The 21341-nt window shown below is 38.3% G+C and overlaps 1 protein-coding gene across 1 annotated transcript in view; it reads left to right on the top strand.

Annotated features, from left to right (window-relative positions):
* Window positions 1–21341, top strand: part of LOC104404202 (serine/threonine-protein phosphatase 2B catalytic subunit alpha isoform-like) — a gene marked incomplete at its 3' end in the record, with an annotated part of 103846 nt that overhangs the window by 67131 nt on the left and 15374 nt on the right. Inside the window, exons 4-5 of the mRNA XM_010012577.1 lie at window positions 11959–12083; window positions 21097–21208. Of these exons, the coding sequence (XP_010010879.1) occupies window positions 11959–12083; window positions 21097–21208 (237 nt within the window). The remainder of the gene's footprint in view (window positions 1–11958; window positions 12084–21096; window positions 21209–21341) is intronic.

Below are 21341 nucleotides of genomic sequence, written 5' to 3'. Positions count from 1 at the left end.
TGAACAAATGGAGAGATGGAAAAAAAAAATAAGAAATGCAATTGTTTTAATATCATGAAAAGGATTTGATTTTTTCAAGACAAAAGTTAAACTAAACTATGTCTGGATTTGGGGTTAGTATTGTAGTAGTTGTAGTTGGAAAGAACATTTTCTGGAATGAATTAAACTGATAATGTATTTGATCTTAGCCAAAAGTAGACAATGTTCTTTCTGAAAAATGAGTCATTCTACAGAGCAAGAAAGTTAAAGAGGAAAGTTCTGAAAGAAGAGCTTAACTTCTTCAGTAACTGCATGAACATAGTGTTGTGTTAAAATATATTGCCAGTACCCAACTTGAATGGAATAGAAACAGGATAATTGTCATCTTTTAGTACCCCTTTAAAGCATTATTTTGCTGTATGATCTGACAGCATATTGTTACATGTGATATTCAAAAGAGCATCTGCATTGTGGCCTAAAATAATGATCACTGCTCTGGTTATCCCAGTGTGTTGTGGAACTATGGCTGATATTAGCCCATTTAGGCATCTTCTGCTAAAATGCATTTTGTCTTTTTGCAGTGGAAGTAATATTCATTAGCAGTGCTCTGCTACTTAAATACATCATGTCTTACAGAGCTGGAGTATTGTGCTTGTGTTGTATTGTAGCTCACACACCAGCCTCCTAAGAGGAGCAAGCACAAGGGACATGGTTTCAGAAGTGACTTCAGTTATTAAAAAAAAAATTTTTTTCCTTGTCTGTCATATTTTTGATGATTCTGTCAACTTGTTGTGAAAACTAACAGATGTCAGAGGCTGGACTTTCTCCCTGAACTAGGAAGACTTGAAGTTTAGCCCATTTGTGCTGTCCCAGTGCTGAGAGAAGAGCTGTGGTGTTAATACAGACAGGTAAATCTGGAGAAAGAGTTCAATAGGCATTTCCCATTTTTTTGAGAGTAGTCAAGAAACTTTACTTGCACCCCAGATGAAATACTGATTTACTCATCTACAGCTTGGTCAGCATGACTTCACAAAAATGCAAATTTAGGAAATAACTTGCTTATCTGCCTTATAGCAGTTTGGAAATCCCTGTAACAGAAGGTCTATAACAACAGAAGACCAGGTTGTGTCAACTGAGTGGAGCAGAACCAAATTTGGCCTAAGCAACTGTTTGAAGTCAATGCTAGTAGTTACCCAGTGAAGCTGTGTATCTTCAGATCTTTGAAGTCAAGGTCGAATTAAGCAGGAAGAAAATGGACATTGTATAGCAATAGATGGGCCCAAACATGTTCTGGTTTGAGCATTACAGTAGTGTGCAAAACCAGGATCTTATCTTTAAAGTCACATCGGATACAGAGCTTTATTTCATTTTGTACAAACCATCTTTTGGTACAGCCATACAGGTACGGCTACTCTGCCATCAGAAACCGCATGGTTCTGCATTAAAGATTATGATTGTTTCTTCTGGTGTGTGGTACCGTAACATCCTGCTGATGGAGTTTGCTCCTTTTATGTTTAGGGTTGGAAATGCTCTCTCAGAAAAGATCTGATGTTTGAGGGTATCAGTCTCGGCTCTTGTATTTTCTGTTAAAACACATCCTTATTAATGTTGTTGTTTTAAGAGAAAATGTATTGTGTTTTCAGATGCTTCTTCATTTTACATGCTGGATTTAAATGGTTGTACCTTATATGTTAAAACAAAATTTCACAAGGTCACATTAACAGTTTCATATTTAGAATATGTATACGTCCAGGATTCCGGTGTTCTGTTTCCTTTGAAACCAGATAATCTGGGAAGTGCGGTGGAAGAAGTAGTCATATAGTTCCCATCAGAATTAATGAACTCTGTAGACAGATCCTCTGAACTTCCTAAAAATCTTGTCCTTATAATATGAAAAGCTGACCTGGGAGTTCATTTGATATCTGTATATGTAAATTCTTATTAAAATCCCAAATCTGTGAGATTATTTTTCTCATCTGGAAATGTAGCTGGGGTGTTTTCAGACTCTATGTATCCTGACTGCGTGATCTGCTGTTGTATGATCTGTTCGCCTGAGGTGGATTCCAGTGGAGGCCTTCCAGTGGAGGTGGTAGAGAGCCTTGGACAGAGATACTGAATTCCCATACACTTAATTCATGTATCAAATTCAACCTAACAAATGTCAGTGAAATCCTCTTTGGCTGATCGGTAAAATACTAAACGTTTTTTTTTACCTCCCTTTAGAATGTTTAAAATTATTAAAAATTTATCTGATAACTCTATATTAGAAACCTGAAAGATGTCATATTTGAGATTACTGATAGACTACAGACCTGAAAAGTACCATAAATGCCAATTCAGTGTAACAGATTTTTTTTTTCCCCATTTTTTCATCTGATATTCTCTTTGCAAGCTATTTTCTGATGGTGACCTTTTCTTCTTGCCTCTGGTTCTGAATAGCAGTACTCTGTTAGCTCCCAAAACATCTTATTGCATGTGATATAGTTAGTGGCTGTCTGCCAGAAGAATATTTATTCCCTGTTCCTCTGACTTTGGTTTTGGGGTTTTTGACTCCTCAGCCAGGCACTGGGTGGGATCTCTGTTTGGTGGGAGAGGCTGGTTGGCTTGCTTGAGGAGCATGGTGCAGGAGCTAGCCCAGATCTGCCTGGGTGCCACCCCTAGTGCTACCCAGAGTCCTCTCTAAGTTTTGTGCACTCCTTATATGCCTAATAGCAAGGTTATACAAGGGTTTTCTCTGGAACAGGATGGTCCCCTCCAGCCCAAACCGTACTGTAATTTATGTTGAGTTATTATCAGCATATGAACTTAACTACCTACTCAAAATCATGTTTAGGTGTATGTTTTCAGCAAGAGGAAATTAGTATGGTCAACTGCTCCTTGCACTGGCTCCTGTAACTAATTGTCATGTGAGCTTTTACTAGGACACAAATTAATATGGAAAGCGTTCTCTTAAAAGCACTCTCCTCAAAGGTTAATCATTTTTCACCAACAAAGAGATTTGTTTAAGAGTTTAGTTATAGAATTTAGATTCTATAATTTTAAAAAGTCATCTTAGGTGGCTTGAGATACAACTGGGAAACTTGCATGTTATTTGCTTTCTTTAACTCTATACTCATACACTTGCATGTGAACAACTTGAGCTATTATTTTAATCTAACCTATACTAAAGTCCATTAAAAACGTGAGTGCACAAGCTGAGGGTAAAGCTTGGTAGGTCTTCACTGCTGGTTCTTTTCACTCATGGCTCTGAATGTATGTCATAAAGCCCAAATGCTGAACTTCACAGAATTTCTTTTGAAGCTGATGTACTGCTGCTTCCACTCGGGGTGTGTGCAAGTATCCATGTTGATACTGCTGGTTGCTTATTAGGATTTTTAGAAATAGTATTTTTATTTTCCCTTAACATCTGTTTCTGGGAAATGCAGTCAGAGTGCTTTAGATTCAGAGGTAATGAACAAATGCATTTGAGTTGAGCAAATGTTTTGCACTGATAAGACAAACTGTTGTGCTGCAGGAAGGAGGATGCTTTTTGTTATAGAGCAATGTTTCTGACTCTTAATAAAACACTGATTGGGGGTGGGATGGAGCATAAAGCAGGTCTGCAGTGGCACAGAATAAGGGAACTGTGACAACAAATGCTACCCACAGGTGAAAATGGAAAGTACATATTAACAGCCAACATGAACATCTGGGTTTTGTGGTTAGGTTTTTAGATGCAGGGCATTCATATACTGAAACTTGACATGCTAATGGTGCTACCCATAATATGTTGTAAATTGTTGGGTGCTTCAAGGTAATTGGAATGCAGTCTATTAGGGAAATACTGCTCTAAAATTCTACAATAAGAAGAACAAAGAAAGATACTATCCATAAAGCACTTGTAAATACCAAGGGCTTCTTTGGTCTTTACATAACTATCACTATATCCATGTAATGCCAGTGCCTTTGTTTTAACTTCACTGGGACTGAGATTTGTGCTGCTGAGATAAACACTGACTAAAGAAACTTGATCCTAAGACTTGAATTAAATCATCAACAACAACAAAAAAAACCCACATCAAGTTGTGAAGGACCAGCTACAAACTACTTATAGTGGGAAATTGCTGACTCTGGAAAAATACTGTATAGCAAAAAAACTCATGGGGATCTCTTCAACCAGATTAGTGAGGAAGATGTAACACTGAGTAATTCTAATAGTGAACCTGTATGTTATAGATAGACAATATTATAGTCCAACCTATGCAAATAAAAACTATTTCCAGAATAAAACAGTGTTGAATTTAATGCTTTTTTCTATGGAGCTGAGCATATTTGAACTTCTCCCCTTCAAAAGCCCTTTTCCCATTTTGCCTTGTTTCGCCTTTCCTGAATTTCATGAAGCATTATGTGTAAAGCCAGGCTGTGCTTGCTTCTTGTGCAGAACTTTCCTTCCTCATTGAAAGGACTCTCTTCCTCTGGTGCACTGAATGGAATGGAGCAATATGAGAACGTGTTGTTCCCTCTCTGGCTATCCCTGCCCTCCTACAGACCAAACATGTAACCTTACGAATTATTAAACTTCCCAAGGCCTTTGTTTTTTACATCTGTAAAACTGAGGATAAGAGAATTTCCCTATTGCTATAAATAACATTCATCTAAGGATATGAGCTGGAAATCCTGACCCATGCACCAGTTAAGTACTTTCCTCACAAATAAAGATGGAGTTATTTGTGGAATAAGCATTGCTCTGTGATACTGAGGGTGCGTTAACAGGAGATAGTAACAGTACATTTGTTTTTCTATTTGCTATGAAGGATGCTCAGGGGCAGCTTGAAGCTATGAAGAATGCTTGGAAGGATAGAAGAGGAGGAGCTGATTCTTTGATGTGTACAGGAGTAAATGCTGGTTTACTTTCATCCTGTTTCATTTCTCTACCTATGACCTGATTCAGCATCTTCTGGTATATGCAATGAGAACACCTTTCCCTGTTGATCTTGGAAGAAAATCTGTAATATAATCTAGATCACTGTCCCATTTCTACTATATCTCTGCTATGTTGCTTTGACCTGGAACTGAATGTTTTCATTTGGCACCTCACTGCTGCAATACCCAGTTACTCTACTAAAAAATTCAGCTACTTCAGGAGCATGGAGAGAAAGAATTTTTCTCTGCTGGTGCAGGTTTTACAGTGCTTGGTATAGGCTGTTTCCTAAGACACTTGTTTCTGTTATCTTTTATATATACAAAGGTGCTCCTCTTCTGGCCAGGCTTACGTACATGGCTTTTATTTTGTTTTGAGTCACTGCAAATAATTTTGTGATACAAAAAGTAATTTTCTGGAGCTATTTTTAAAACCTCTGTGCTGAAGATCTCTTTGTAGCCTTAATATCTTGAAGGGCTTGCTGCCACTTGGTTTGAGGGTGTTTTTTTTTTTTGCTTCCTCCTTCACCAGAGAATATTAATGGCTGTTGTCCTGAAGGTCATTTCTGATGTCATGTTTTCCTTTCCCCACTCTTTTTTACTCTACCTCTTCAAATCAAGTGTCATTAATTTGTTCTAGCCTTCAGGGGATGGTGGGAGAAAATCAGCTCCTATTACAAGGAGTCAGCGTGGGTTGATCTTTACAGACACTAGCATTTTAAGTGTTGGCAGAGCAGAACACAGTATAGTCTCCTCGTGTTGCACAGAAAACAGCTTTTCCCAAGATGATACTTCTGTGGTTTTTTTTCTCAGTACAAAGGAGGAAAGTGGCAACCAAACAACAGCGTCAAAGGTGGTGTTGATGGTCCATTTGTGGTTTCCTTTGCTGTACCTTTATGTCTAATGGTTTCTGGCTTTATTTTTCGTGTAAGCAGGCCTCTTTATGAAATACATAATTGCAGTTTTTTGTTAATGTCAGTTCATTCTGGTAGTATAAACTCATCAATTTGCATGCAGTGATTGAAGGCAAAAGATAGATGAAAGCCTATTATAATCATGTTAGATAACCAGATATGAATATGAATGAGATCATGCTTCTTTTAGAAATACAGAACCGTGTTGTTCAGTACACTTAGTATAACAAACACTCGTGTGAAAGCCCATTACATTGAGTCTAGTAAATGTTTTCTTGGGATAATAAGTTACCTAGTGAGCTGTCTAAACGATTCTGACTTCAATTTCAGTAAGTAATGAAGTCTGCAAATTCTTTAAACATCTAGCTTCTGAACTGCAACAAAATTTCATGACTACAGAAAGATGTATGTAACTTAACCACTGAGTTTGTTTTCAGTAGTGCTTTAGTGAGAAGCTACAAATAAAAACTTCGGGAGTTTCTTATTTTATTTTGCACTTCTCATTCCTCCTTGTTCTCCAAAAAGTAAGGAAGAAAATTGCTCAATCTTTAGCAATTAAAAAAAAAAAACCAAACAAAACACCAACCAACAATATGCAACAAAATTATGGCATTTTGAATGTTCTATATTGCTGTGCAAAATATAGTGTTCTCAGAAACACATACGTACACTTGGAAGCAAAGCTCATTCAAGCTCAAAAATTGTGTAATCAGAGACATGTGACTCATATATTACATCGCTCTTAAATCTTAGGGAAAATTAAATCCTTCTGGTTAATATTTGAGTCCTTCAGGAGCAGCGTAGTAGTTTGTCTTAGAGCACCTAAGAATTTCATGCATATAGCTGCAGATGTTTTTCCTCATACTTATCAGTTGGCTAAGGAAGCCCAATCTTTTGACTCTTCAGCTACAGGAGTTTGCCTAGTTGGTTTTGCTTTGCATTTGTGTGTCCACTGTTGCTTGTTAGTACTCTTTCCTCACTTGGCTTCTTCATTCAGCCTTTGGTCACCTTTCATTGCTACAAACTACTTCCCTGGAGAAATGATTGGGACATACTTCTCGTTGGGGTGAAGCACAGTCTCTTGGAGCTCAGTGCAGAGACATCCCTAGCTCAGTGAATGTAAAGAACAAGTTGTCAAGTGATGGATAATATTCCCTACAGTGTTGGTTTCTTCTTTAGAAGGTGTCTTTTCTTCTTTATTGTTAAGTCACATGTGTATGAGTTTGCAGATGTGCTTCTGAAGCTGATGATGGAGTATTGAATACCTGCTCCTAATCCCAGATGACATTTGAAGATGGTAATATAATATCCTTGTGATACATAGGATGCAAATTCACTTGAAACATTAATAGTATTTTATTATCAGATTACAGTTTTACACCAATTAAGTGTGTGTGTGTGTATATATATATGATAAATTACAAAAAAGTGCAGCAAATTCAGACTGTTGCAGATAGAAAAATTTTGAATATTAATATACTACAAATATAAATTTTGTTCTTATTATCCATCTGGAATTGGAAACCACACAGAATAATCTCTGGATTGAGTTTGTATGTAGTGAAGAGCAGTTAGTTATCCGAAGGAAGGTACCTGAAAAGCATTTTCAGACTTACTTGTGCCAGTAATCACTGCAATCTAAATCACTGCTCTACCGCTCTTATTGTATAAGATGACTAAACCACTGTTAAGCTTTGCGTTTCCTTCACTGCAAATACAATTTAGACTTAATGGTTCCTGTTTCAATATTGCTTGATCCTTTGACATAAATCAGAGGGACATCCTCTTAGCAAAGCCATCAGAAACATAATTTAATTTGTATTAGTATGATAATTTCTAAAAAACATATGTAAAAAAAATTTCCCTTTTCTCCCTCATGTCTGGTTTTTATTTTCATAATGGTATTTTGTAGACAATACATTGGGAAAGCTCTGGTGCTGTAGTGTAAGATGGCATAGTTTGGTTAAAGTGCGCATTATAACAAGCAGGAAAAACTGCTCAGAAACATGATTTTCAGTAATTGCATGGACAGGCCTGTGAACTTGAATCATTTGGGGGGGCGCATGTCTTCCCTGAAAACTTCCTCAACATTGATGAATTTCTAAGGAGTCCACAACTAACCAATGTTTCTTAAACCTTCTGACTGCACCAGTGGAATTCAGTAGGAGATCAGTTTAAAACAGCTTAAAAAAATGTCTTTACGTAGTGTGTCATGCAGTTCTGGAGCTTGCTGCCCTGATAGGTCAGGTAGGTAGGTGCTATTGAAAGGCTCAGTTAGACAAATTCACAAGCATCAAGTCTGGTGCCTGAACTCATATCTGGAAATTGTAACTCAGTGGAAACACTGTTGTTTTTGTCCAGCTGGCAATTTAGAGATATAAAGAAAGTTGAAAAGCACTGTATAAATTAAGCAATCTTTTGGGAGTTGAAGGAGGGGAGGAAATGCAAATGCTGTCAAATTATTTACTTATCATAAATTGATGAGTGTGTAAATGCCATGACTTGATGACACTTTTGGGAAACCAGTGACATAGGAAAATACGTGTATTTCTCATAGAAAATATACCACCCCGTATTCCTCCTTCTGATGAATTCTTGTCATCTGCTTTTAATGTTAATCCCACACATGTACAAACTGCGTTTTATGTTCCACGTGTTTATACTTTACATCCATGAGTATGCTGATCCTGGAGATCTTCATTAAGAATTTAATTTCTTGCTTTAGTGTCCTGGGTTTAATTTTGTTGTTGTTTGATGGAAAATTGTTCATATCTGTTTGAATGCACTGTTTGACAGCAAATGTTCCAATACCCAAAGAGGGCCTGCACAAGTATAAAAAAGGACATTTTGCACAAAATTAAAAGGCATGACAGATACAGTGGTAATGCTTGTACAAGAGAAAACATGAATATATAATAATAAGAGTGCTTTAAAAATTTTTCTCTGTAATACGAAGGGGGTAGGTAGTGAACTTAAAAAGCTTTATAGAGGCAGTGTGGAGTGGACATGAAACCCATCCTTCACACTTGTGGTGGGGCAGTGCTGCATCTTTCTTTGTGACGGGAAGCTGCAAGACAGGGCGGGAAGGGTATGGCAGAATTATTAGCTGGTAGATGTTTCTGCCTTTATGAATGACAACATAAGGCTAGATCTCTTCTGCCCCAACCTAATGAAAGATAAAACATTGATCTGGCTGCCTGGGAAATTTTCGTTTGGAGATTTGTAAGAATTTAGAGTTGAAAAAGAAAGATGGCAGAACTGTAGCTTCAGAAGTAGTTGCTTTTACACAATAAATGGAGTGTAGTACTATACGCATACAAAATTGGCCATTAATTTGTTTGTAAAGAAGTCCGCCATCAAAACTTGTGTACATAAGTTTTACATTGTAAGGATGCTTCAGGTCGGTACACTGACACAGGCAAAGTGTAAAATCCTTAAGCTATTCCATGCTAGTCCAGGCAAAATACTGATTGGATTCACTGAATGAAATATTGTAGTCTTTCAGTAGAAATTCTGAGATCTGACCATAATAAATTAAATCTCAATGATAACTCTTAATTTTGAGTGTCTTCCACCCACTGCTTTTACCTGCTGATTTTAAGCTTCTCTTTTGGAACTAATTTAATTGGCAGGGTTGGGTCTGAGGGCTTTTTAACTTTCCTTTTTTTTTTTTTTTCCCCCCCCGCCTGGGTATGCTTCTGGATCTGTTGTGAAGAACAGAACGAGTGGCCTGCTGTGTGCAAAGTGCCTGGAGTATGCATTGAGTGTCAATTCTCAAGTCTCGTTTGAATTTTGCAAGTCATGGGATTGCAGAGCTCTGCACTTTCTGTTTGTGTTGTTCTCACTGGTTTCTTCTCCGCTTCCCTGACTTGTGACAAATTCATGGACATACATCTACATGGAGGAAGCCTTCTAATCTTCCTGGTTTCTCTCTAATGGCCTCAGTGTATTTACCTGTTCACACACGTCAGTGTAACAAAAACCCCAAGTCTTGCTTCTTTGTGCTGTAGTGAAAGAGCAAAAGTTAAATGCATTTAAAAATCTTTCAGTCTTGTTCTACTCTGGGGTTTTGCAGTTGGAGCAAATGGAGGCGGGCGATAATTGGTAGAGCCATACAGTTACATAACGAGAAGCTTTCCTACTAGAAGTTAGGAGAGCAGATTGCTTGGCCATCAATATGCGACACGTGTTTTGAATCTTCCCACAGTGTCCATGCTGAGGAGTTCAGTCAAGCACTGTATGTTGGTTTGGTAGATTGCTGTGTTCAAATAAAAATGCTATCAACAAATTTTCTTAGGGGTGCAAATGGAGGGGGGGGGGAGGTAAGAGGAATAGAAGTGGTGTTATACCACTTGAGGATGTAAATAGTATTTATTTTGTGTAATTAATGGCAGATATTATTCTTAGATAGAACTTATAACTGTTGATGGCTTTCGACATGAAGGTTGTCATCTAAACTCTTGGGGGAGGGGGACCAACTAGAAAAAAGAGATTATACAATCTAACAGAGTGGTGATAAGAGTGCTGCATGCTATTTTATGGGGAAAAATACCATGTTACTATCACAGAAGAATGCTCGCATAGCCAGCACTCATGAATTGTGTCACCAGTTTCACATAAATATTCAGGAAAGCAGTGACTGGCACATCAGAGGTTTTCTCTGTACCTGGAAGGGGGGTGTGGTTGGTTAGTTGGTTTTGGTTTGGATAGGGGGTTGGTTTTGGGTTTAGTTTTTTTGAATGGAATGACAATATTGATCCTGTTGTTAGTGTATACAGCCAGAGAAAAGTGATACAAGTAAAAAGTATAATGTGTTATTAGACTGAGATGAAAGACAATAACATACAAATACTGCACTACAAGTTGGATTTGGTGTTACAGCTGTTTTATATAATTCTTTTGTATCTATGTGGAGATGTGATTTCATTTTCTCTGTGAGGTTTGTTTATCTGTGGTGGAACAAGACCATTATATTAAAGAGAGCATCTGAAGTCTACTGAAGCTGTGCTGCTATTGCAAGATGAGGTTTATCTTGGACCCTTGGTTTATTCAGTTTCTTTGTAATCACTCTCCCAATTTGAAAATCAGAATTTTTAAATTTTTTTTGGCAAGTCATTAAAATGAGAACCACTCTAAACTGACCTCAGTAACAGTCAGGGTTGTTAACATTTCCTTGTTAAAGGGTCATTGCCAGAAAAGACTTAAACTGGGGTGGTGGTGGCAGCGAGTTCTCCTCTTCCCTTGAGTAGGGGAAACAAAGCAAGGCAAAACAAAGCAGCTTTTGGCACAGCACTGTTACTTAAGCTTCCATGGAGTCCTCCAAAAGCATCATCTAGCTTCTTGAAGGCGTTTAAATCACCCACCACAGTGAGTTTGCAATTTCTTAAGGTAGCTGGGCCAGTCTCTTAAATCTAAGGCACAGGCTGTGGTATCTTCACTCAGCCCCAGCTGCACATCATTTGTGCTCTGTTATGTTTATCGGGGTTGCTCTTGCTAGGGGAGCCACTGATTAGATTGATTTCATTGCAGTGCAGTGAAACAATTCATAATTATATGATGGCAAAAAAAATGGTAGAGGTTAAAGCATGGAAAACAAGTGTCCTCTTATGAAAGGCATGCTTTGGGAAAAGCAAGCAGGCTATTTTCCTATACAGAAACTAGAAGTCGGAAATTTGTCAGTTTAGCCAGTGGCATATGCAGAACAGGCACACTTTGCATTGTATGGAAAGCTTATTAGGGTTTGCGTGGGTTTAATACTAGGAGAAATAAAGGAGTGATGTCAAACAAAACAAAAAAAAAGAGTAACCTTGCTTGAACATGTTCTGTTTTTCAGGATGTCTTTGGTTTGTCTTACTACTACTGCCAGTACTGTGTGTTCTGCTGGGCAGTAGAAGGAATGGAGATAGCTATGAAAATAATTATAGGTCAGATTTGTCTGATGGCTCTCTGTTAGATAGTTGGTAGTCTTTTGTACACACATATATGGATACATGTCATAGAAAAACAGCTCCTGCTGAGCAGCTGCCAGCTCTCACTGGTCGTTTAACTAGAGGATTATGCACAAAACCGACGTAACACATTTCTTATAAGACAGTGACTTCAGAATGTCTTTGCCCAAAATGGTCTTCATGTGGTCAACCTGAACATTGCTGTTCTTCTCTTCTAGTTTGTGGAGACATCCATGGTCAGTTCTTTGACTTGATGAAACTGTTTGAAGTGGGAGGTTCTCCTGCCAACACGCGGTATCTGTTCCTGGGGGACTACGTGGACAGAGGGTACTTCAGCATTGAAGTAAGTTTCTTATTTCTGTTTTTGGCTATGAAAACTGCCTGCAGCCTATTGTGTATGTTTAGCATCATAATTTAACCAGTTCAGAAATACTGAAGCTCTTCACAGATACCACTTGTGAGCAAAAGAAGTCCACGTCAGTGTCACTGTTGGTGTTTCCATAAAGGTTGCTTGATACCCAGCTAAATCCCATGGTATCTGTGCTGTAAAACTAACAGAGAATGGACCTTGGTACTAATCAGTGGCCATCCAAATCCAGTGCAGAAGGCTGTCTGCTCTGCAGCTTGAAAAAGCTAAATAGGATGAATAGGCATGACCTACTAGAAAAGAGACATAACAGAAGAAGTAAATGAACAACTAGTAGTTTAGTTTGGCTTCTAGGTTTATTTGGTCTGAGTCTCCTGGATGCAAAATTTTATGAAAATTGAAGGACTAGATAGGGGGGACAAAAAGCCTGAAGATAATGTGTTGTGCTGGGGAGAATGAATGAGTTCTGTTTGGATGTGGTATGCAGGAGTGCATGGTCTCTGTCTTTTGATGCAGCACATGAATCCACAGAGAAGTGATGTATCAGGTTGTTAGAACGTGGAGGTCAAATTGACAGCATCTTTAGTTGGCTTGCAACTGAATCAGTGTCCTCTCCAACCTGCTCACCTTTGACTAGAAGTGAGTCAAACACCAAGCACAAATCTTTTGTTCCAGTGCTCATAAAACACACTACACTATTTCTTCTGTGTTGCTGCTTGGTTTTACAGACTGACAGATGAGGTGCACAATTACCAAATAAAGCCTCATCTGGGTTTTTTTCACCCAGGTCATAGTTAATCTAGTCATTAACAATCAGAAACCTCTGCAGTACCTTCAGAGCCACAGCTTGACTTCTTTCTCTGAAAAGTTCAGACTTGAACCCCCTCCAAGTCAGGGGAGAATACCCATTACCTGTTAGAAGCAATATAGGTCCTCTAATGCATGGCTGTGTATCTGTGACTAGGTATGATGACAATATGCTGTTCCAAGTGCAAATGCTCTAAAAACTTATGAATTGCAAGGTTCTTTCTCAGTCTTTTACTAAAGTCAGCACCTTGATCATGGGGTTTTTTGAGCCATGTGTGCCTGCTTCCTCCTTTCTCTGATCCATGGTGAGCTGTGGATTCCCATGTTGGATTGCTTAAGGAAGGTTGGGAGTATGGGGGATGATTTACAGGCTTAAACCATTGTGCAGCTCAATCTTGAGCTACCATTTTTCCATTGCAATGACCTAGTTTGCATCTCCTGTAGACTTTGACCAAGCCAAGTTGCATCTAGAAGAGGAGAGTTTTATCTGCATTTCCGTATATGTTTTTAATGTAAGAAATAGAACAAGTGGATTTGCGTCAGCTTTCAAGTGCTTGTCTGACAGTTTGTCAAAATCTACTCCAGGGCTATTACCAATTAAACACAATAGCAAACCATATAACACAAAGCAAAATAGCTTATGGGTGGGGAACAAGCTCCTTAAAATTCCTCATTTAGCAACCTGCACAGACATATTTAGCAAATTACATTTTAATTTAGTTTTTCCATTCTGGAACACTACTTTTTCACTGGAAGCAGTACTGGCTTGTGCTGTTTTTTCCACCTAGGAAATATCAGCGTTGTCGCTTGTATTATTCTTTTTTGTATATAAGGTTCTCAATCAGCAGTACTTTTTTGGTCACATAACTTGCCACCTGACACCTTGATTAAAGAATGCCTTTGAAAGGAAAGGCAGGTTTCTGTTTTGTAAGTGTATTTGGATGTAGAGCCGTGCGTTCAGATACGAACTCAGAACAGTAAGGAATGACAAGGAAAGGAAAATGGTGAGGAATGCAACTTGGCATGTTGGAGAGGGGAGGGTGTGCTTTTGATGGAGATGGGGCCCTGAGCACATCTAACAGACACCAGCTCTTGCCAGTACTTTCTGTTGGAGAGATCGTGGTGGTAAACAGTCCTAGCGTGATCTCAGTGCACACTTTTACCACATCAGTCATGCAGTGATCTTTATTCCATCAATCTGTTGGCTCGCCTTTCTGCTATGTAGGCATGAGACTAGCTCTGGGGTCTTTCCAAAAGAATTAAGTATCTGGTCCAAGGTACTAATCATGAATAATATAAGATTTTTTAAAAAATTCCTTTGATTGCCATGTGATATCTAGTGTAAAAGTGATACCATTGAGCTTAAACCTAGCTGAGTTCTGGTAGTGGGCGAGATAATCCTTGTCTGTGGGCTGCAAAGCAAAGCATTTGGGAATCTTCTGGATGAAAGGTACTATATAATGTAAGCTATTATCATTAAGAACAGAGGAAGAAATTGTATAAGGTAGGTGGAAGGCATTTGATAATGCAGAGGGAAAAAGAGAAAAGTGTTTGTATAAGGCACCCAGCAGAAATTACAGTTCTTGCCCCATGGAGCTTTTGATCCAAGGGCTCAATCCTTCATGTGTGTGCTCCATTTTTACCAGAGCTAGCTCATTCGCTTGAAAGTGGGGGAGGGTGGTGCGTGTTTTGTGCCTTTAAAATTAGTTCTAAGCAAGGTATCACAGGATGAGAGACCAATAAAGGAATTGCACCAGGTCAAACATATGTCAAAATTGTAGGTAGAATGATATGAGGTTTCTTGGCACAGACCAAATCTTAATCCTGTAGCTGTACTCTCTTTTCCATTTGACCTTTTGTCAGAGCCTAAGCATTTCTTCTCTTAGAATAACAAATTTCTGCAAGTTGCAATATCTGAAAAGGCGCACTTGTTTCCTCGGCTCCATGACTGATAACATTTTCCTGTTGTGCTTGTGCACTGTTCCAAGGAGTTGACTCCAGAGTAGAAACCCCTCAGTTCCCACTTTTAAACAAGTTTTTTTTTTTTTGTCATGGAGAAAAGAAACCCAAATTATCAAAACAGAGGGCTATTTTTAAATCCAAATAATATTAAAATGGTTCTGCAGGAATGGGTTATAAGGAAGAATGACTTAATCCGGAGTCTGAAAACTCTTTTGAAAGGCAGACGCAAATGCCATGTGGTGTAGAGGGAAGTATATACATATAGACTGCTTTTCATCAGTCTTGGGAAAATTACAGAGTAAATACTGACTATATGGATTAATAATATTATAGAATCTTAGAATGGTTTGGGTTGGAAGGGACCCTCAAAAGTCAAGTAGTCCAGCCCCCCTGCGATGAACACGGACATCATCAACTAGATCAGGTTGCTCAGAACCTGATCCAGCCTCGCCTTGAATGTCTCCAGGGATGGTGCATCTACCACCTCCCTGGGCAATCTGTGCCAGTATTTTACCACCCTTGTTGTGAAGAATTTGAACTTTTGGCATTATTTTCTGCTCAATCTCACATAAAAAAGTACAGGCTTACGTGTCAATGGAGTATAAGGTACAGTGATCATTTTTTAGAGAGCAGGTAGTTAAGATATGCAGAATTAAACCAATGTTCAAAACTGATAAAGCTGGAATTGCTTTTTATGGTTCTAAAGGAGCATACATCTTCATTTCCCAAACACAAACACTGAAATTCCAGGAGAAACTGTTTCTGTGGTATTTCCAGCAAGAACTAAGGGAGGCATTTGAAGTGAGTCTGGAATTTGATCATCAGACCTCACATAAATTAAAAAAGCATCTGGTACTTGAGATGTGTCTGAACTCAGTGAACTGCTAGAAATAATTAACTGATCCCTCCCAAGAAAATAATGAAATAAGTTCATGTTAGTGAATTGTGGGTGTAGTTAATGCTAGTGAAATTATGTGTTTATTATCTCTCAAGTCTCTGTGCACTTTCTAGGCCTTTGTTGGAAGAATAAACACTTTTCAGTTTCTTCCTTTGCTCTCATGTATTAGTATTTCCCAGTAAAGAGTTTGATATAAAATTTTTTTGGCTGGTCAGTAATAGATCATTGGTGAAGTCAGTTGATTTTTTTCATTTCAGAGCAAAGAAAATCCTGATACCTTAATAATCCTTAGATTTTCTTTCCCTTTTTTTCTATATAACAGCAGCAAATACGTTTCTCTGCAGCAAGAATTTGCATCTTGTAAGATCTCGTTTTTGCTGGGCTGTGCTCCTCAGAGCTGTGAATATTCAGAAATTCAGCAAATTCAAATTATTTTTGTATATATTAGATGCCAAGAGCCCCGTATGGCTTGCAGGGAGAGAACACGGGATGGTGCCCTAGAGGTCGCTCCCACTGTTTCCCCCCTGCCACTGCTTCCATCTCTCTGAGAGACCCATCTTCACAGAAAACAGCTGGGGCCAAGATACAAGGTCCAGTGAGAATAGCGAGGATCCAGCACTTGGGTACCTGTTTAGAAAGTACTAGCTATAGAGAGATGTATTAAAAAAAAATGAATTTCCTAGCCACTTTTTGGCTGAAGAATTGATCCTTCCTTTTGGACATTTTGAGGTCCTTTCAAAGGTTGAAACAGAGTAATCTGGTCTAAACACTTAGAAAAGAGCATAAGGCAAGTACCAATGTTTTGGTGATTGCTTTTAATAAAATTATCTCAGAGACTAGCTAGAAGAGAGTCTTGCAATAACCAAAGTGTCATGCAGGTATCAAAACAAGACCCTAAAGCAGCTTGGGAATATTCAGCAAATGTTTATTGAAAAATATACAGAAGTTGAATGATCAGAATGAGATTATTGACCATTTTAGAAACAGCTGAGACCATGACCACAAGGAATGAATTCACTGATGCTCCACAAGAAGTCTATTCTCACAGCAGTGGCCTTTTTAATTTTTTAATACACACATGAGCACTAGTGTTAGAAACGGAAAACCCAGGTGAAATAAAAGCACATTGGCAAAGAAGTCGTGGAGAAGACAGTAAGTTGTCACTGAAGATCTGGTTCATGCAAGTAGCGCTACTTTGTTGTCCCTGTGCTGCAGCAGAGCCTTAAGAGAAGAATTATCTATTATGCCTAAAAGTTGGGGAAAAAAAGAATGAAATCTGAGTTGTAGTGAAGACAACACAATTTTTTTCATTTATTTTCACTAGTGTTCAGAGTTTTCCTGTGATCAAGGGATTTTAGCTCAGAAAAGGCAATAACATGTATCTCTTGTCAGTATTTTGTTACAGATGCAATGTATCTTTATTTGTCCCTGAAATAAAGCCCTAATAAATAGCCATGCCAACAGTGTGAATGCAGTTATGTGTGTTAAATAAAAAATATATATACATATACATGGTTTCCATTGGGAGTTACTCCATTTTAGAAAGCTGAGCCTGTACTAGGTTTTGTGATGATATAATTATTTCAATGCAGATAAAGTAATGCAATTTTTGTATTTAGGTGTGGTGTGTTAGCTACAGAGTAAAGGAGTTATGCCAGTGTACCATCCCACAGTTCACAGAGCGTCAATAGAGACCTTAGCTCAAATTATCCTTTTGAGTACGAATTACCTTGCTTTTATTCACACTTAATGTCAGTTGCTGGGGAAGTGCCTGATGCCATCAGTCATGTGGAAGGAGAGAACCACACATCTAACAGAGCAAGCTGCATCTCCTGCTTCCTGGCATTGATCACAGCAAGAGCACCCAGAACAGACTGTGCTGTGTTACAGGTGTTGCTGTAGATGCGATCTAGCGGCAATAGTAATGATTTTTTTCAAGGTTGTTTGTTTTGAGCGCATACGTTGAGATGCGTGCAAGAAGGTCTGGGGCTTTCAGCCTTCCTTTTCAGGAGGCGCTGAGATGTCAAATTGTGCAAAGGCTCAAATTCAGCATGCAACAGTGGGGTTAAATCCAAAGTCCATTTTGAAAATATGTGCCTTTGGTTTACACAGTGCTTAATTGCACAGACCTTTTCTTTCCTGATGCTTAGGCTGCCAGGAAAACAGCTTGACTATAGGAGCTGGAAGGTAGGCAGGTTATCTCTTTGTTATACATTTATCTGCTATTTCAACTGCTGAAAGACACTAAGCAAGTAAGCAGAGTTACAGTTTGATGACTGGCATTTAAGAGATGTAACCTTTTTTCCTTTTTTGATAGTATGAAATGAGACATGTCAAAAAATGCTTTAGAGATGTTCAGATTGCAAGGTCACTGCTGTGCATTTTACATAGAGCAGAACTGATATGTAGTAGTATATTCCTGATGAAAAGGTTGGAGGGGTAAAAAGAGATTTTAAAATTTTGCTATTGGGAAGCAGTATTGCCAAATAACTGAAGACTGTAAGCTCGGATTTCCAACAACAGCAAATTATGATGAATCTTTTTACTTCAGTAAGAATTATGAAGTGCGGCATTAGGGGAAAAAAAAAAAAAAAAACCAAACCAGAAAATGTTTATTCATGAAATGTTGTTTGGACATAAGGTTTTTTTATATGTAAACGACTGAAAGTTGAAAAGCCATGAAAAATTGTCACCTTCGTATTTGCTGTTTAGTTTGCATAAAACAGCTGCCTATTAGTTCTTGTTTACTATTATGATACTCCATCACTGGACAACTGAACAGAAAAGGGAGAAAATTAACGGAATCATTTAATCAAAATAAGCCTTCAATATGGTAGCACTAAAAACATCACAAAATGTGAATGGGGGACTTGCATTACTTGAATAGTGGCAGGAAAGCACAGAACTTTCTGGACTGCATTGATCCTCTGTTATCTTCTCTGGTTCTAACGAGTGCTTCAAAGGAAGCATAGAAAAAAAGAAATCTATGATAAGCAAATGTGAAGAGATCTACCCACAAGCAAGTACCAAATGCCAAAAAGATAAAACTTCCAGCTTTCCTTCTTTTCCCTGCTACCCAAATCTGGATGATATTTTGAGTGCCTAGTGCTTATTTCAATATTGCCAAGGCATTATGAGAATGAAAAACTTAGTTAAAAGGGAAATGTAAACCACTCTTTTTTTTTTTTTTTTTAATGTAACATTTCATCTAAGCACTAATCATTGTGCTTCTCTAAATTATAAGGTGCTTTGGCAGGATTAGAAGCTCTAAGATAACTTAGATACAACTTTGAAAGGAATTTTTCTTGCACGGATGGAGGTGTCACTTTAAACTTCTTGTCTCACAACATTAACATCAAATTTTTGCGTCAGCCAGGAATTTCAAAGAAGTGGAAGGTTTCGGGAATTCTTGGAGGAATGAAGAAGTCATCAGCAAAGAGCTGGAGAATTGCGCTGGTGATGTGCAAAAGTACAGGCTTCCTCCCCCATGGAAGTTAAATCAACCCAAGTATGCTGGAGCTTGCACAGAGAAAGGCGGCTTTCCCCAGGCAAACTCTTTGCAGTAGCTTTGGGCCACAGCAGAAAATTCCTGTGACCTAACACCATAATTCTAAAATGAATTATGTCAGCGTGATGTACCTGGTGTTCTGACTTCTCACTTCCTGCAGTGGCAACAGCACCTGGGAGGTGGAAGAGGTGGTGTGAGCTGAGAAGTCTTCTGTGTGTTTCCAATGGGGAGGATTAATTTTGCCAGTCCCGAAGGATGCTGCCTGTACTTTCCTGCTCTTTTTACCTGGGTCTAGAACCTCTGAGGAGAACAACAGAAATTACAGTGTGCAGGCAGAGCATCCAGATGTTTACGTGTAGTAAATTCTAGACAAACAGTAGTAGTATAAAACCCCTGCTGCTGTGTAATTATCTATGGATAAAGTAAGGTTTAGCATCAATATAAAGATGTTGCATCCTTTTTTTTTTCCTTTTTTTTTTTTAAGATAAGGACTGTTGTAGCAAATAAGGGAGAAGAAATTAAAATGTTGAGACATGATTATCGTAATTATGCAGTTTATCAAGACATTCTGAATTCTAGAAGGGAATTTATACTGTACAAAGTAAGAGGCATTACACTGACAAAATGCTGATTTTGCTCTAAGCAGAAGCCATGGTTAGGAGTACATTCTGCATTTCCAATCTACTGATTATTAAATTAAATACAGTAAATAGTTTTTGTTAACAGAACAAAGCGGAGTGTTAGGAGGTATTTGCAAACGGAGGGGGAGAGGAGCTTGACACCTTTTGTTTCTTGTGCAACAGTTCTGCAGTTCATAGACATTTAAGAAAGAAAGGGTTGGAGGAGAAATAGTTCCGTTTTCTAGCTCATGTTTTGGGAGGCCGTTGTGGTCTGTACAACATTCTTGGAGGTGGCGGGCTCATCTCATGGGATGAATGGGTCTGATTTCCATGAACTTCCTTGGAGCTCTGAATTTGTCAGCCAGGTACCTGAGAAAGTTTATCTTGCACAAAGGATAAATATTCCATGAAGTTTGCCAGTTTACTCATTTGCAGGAGTGTCATAATGTTTTGGTATCATTGCCGTGTCAGTTTTGTTTTTCAAAACAACTATTTTAATCAGATGGTTTCGGGAGCTCTGAGCAGAGATTAGCCTCTCTGAGTCTTCTATTTTATCTTTAAAAACATGTCTAGAAGGAATGTCATCTCAAATAGAAATCTTCTTGAAAGATAAAAGTCTTTATGGAGACTTTGTAGTAATTTCATTTAATACAAAAGTTTTGTGTGTTTTTTTCCTTGGTTGTTTGTACAGAACAATGGTAAGTGAAAAATTAACAGGCATTCATGTTAAAACTGTGTAATACTGGAAGCTAAGGTATTTCCTGAAGTGTGGGTTAAATTGTTCTAGGGCAACTTTTCCTTAACCCAGGAAATGCAGATCTTCCGGTGAAATTGTTTCCATGACGGGTTTCTACCTAACCTGCCAGGTCGAGAGTGTGCATTTCATTTTAGAGATGCACAGGAATTACTTCTTGATAACCGGGCCACTGAAAGCAATATGTGGCTGAACAGGGAGATACTACTTAGCAAAAGTGAAAAAGCTCTACCTGTATACACTGATTCTGGTTTCTGCCAGTCCAGGTTGAAGTGCAGAGAAATGTTTGCATGTAATGTGTGAAAAAAGAGCGAAGGTAACCCACTGAAAATAAATGTTTCACGCACAATACTTTCTCTTCTAGGTTTTTTGGTGGGGGGAACATAAGTGAATTAGGTCATTAATTATGACTTACATCTTTCTTTCTTTCTGATTTGCAGTGTGTGCTGTACTTGTGGGCCTTGAAAATCCTTTACCCCAAAACACTGTTTTTACTTCGTGGGAATCATGAATGTAGACATTTAACAGAGTATTTCACATTTAAACAAGAATGTAAGTCTACCTTAACATTTCTTCTCTTAACTCCCTTTTCAACAGCTTGATTTGTTATTTTGTGAGTATTTGATGCTGTTTAGCGCTGGTAATTTTAAATGTACTTTTCTTGTTAACTGTCATTAAACTGTAA

Source organism: Nestor notabilis, unplaced genomic scaffold (assembly GCF_000696875.1).
Source record: "Nestor notabilis isolate BGI_N333 unplaced genomic scaffold, ASM69687v1 scaffold13894, whole genome shotgun sequence".
In the NCBI taxonomy this organism is placed as follows: domain Eukaryota; kingdom Metazoa; phylum Chordata; class Aves; order Psittaciformes; family Psittacidae; genus Nestor; species Nestor notabilis.
The sequence above is the reverse complement of the archived record's forward strand: the minus strand, read 5'-3'. Positions and strand labels throughout refer to the sequence as shown.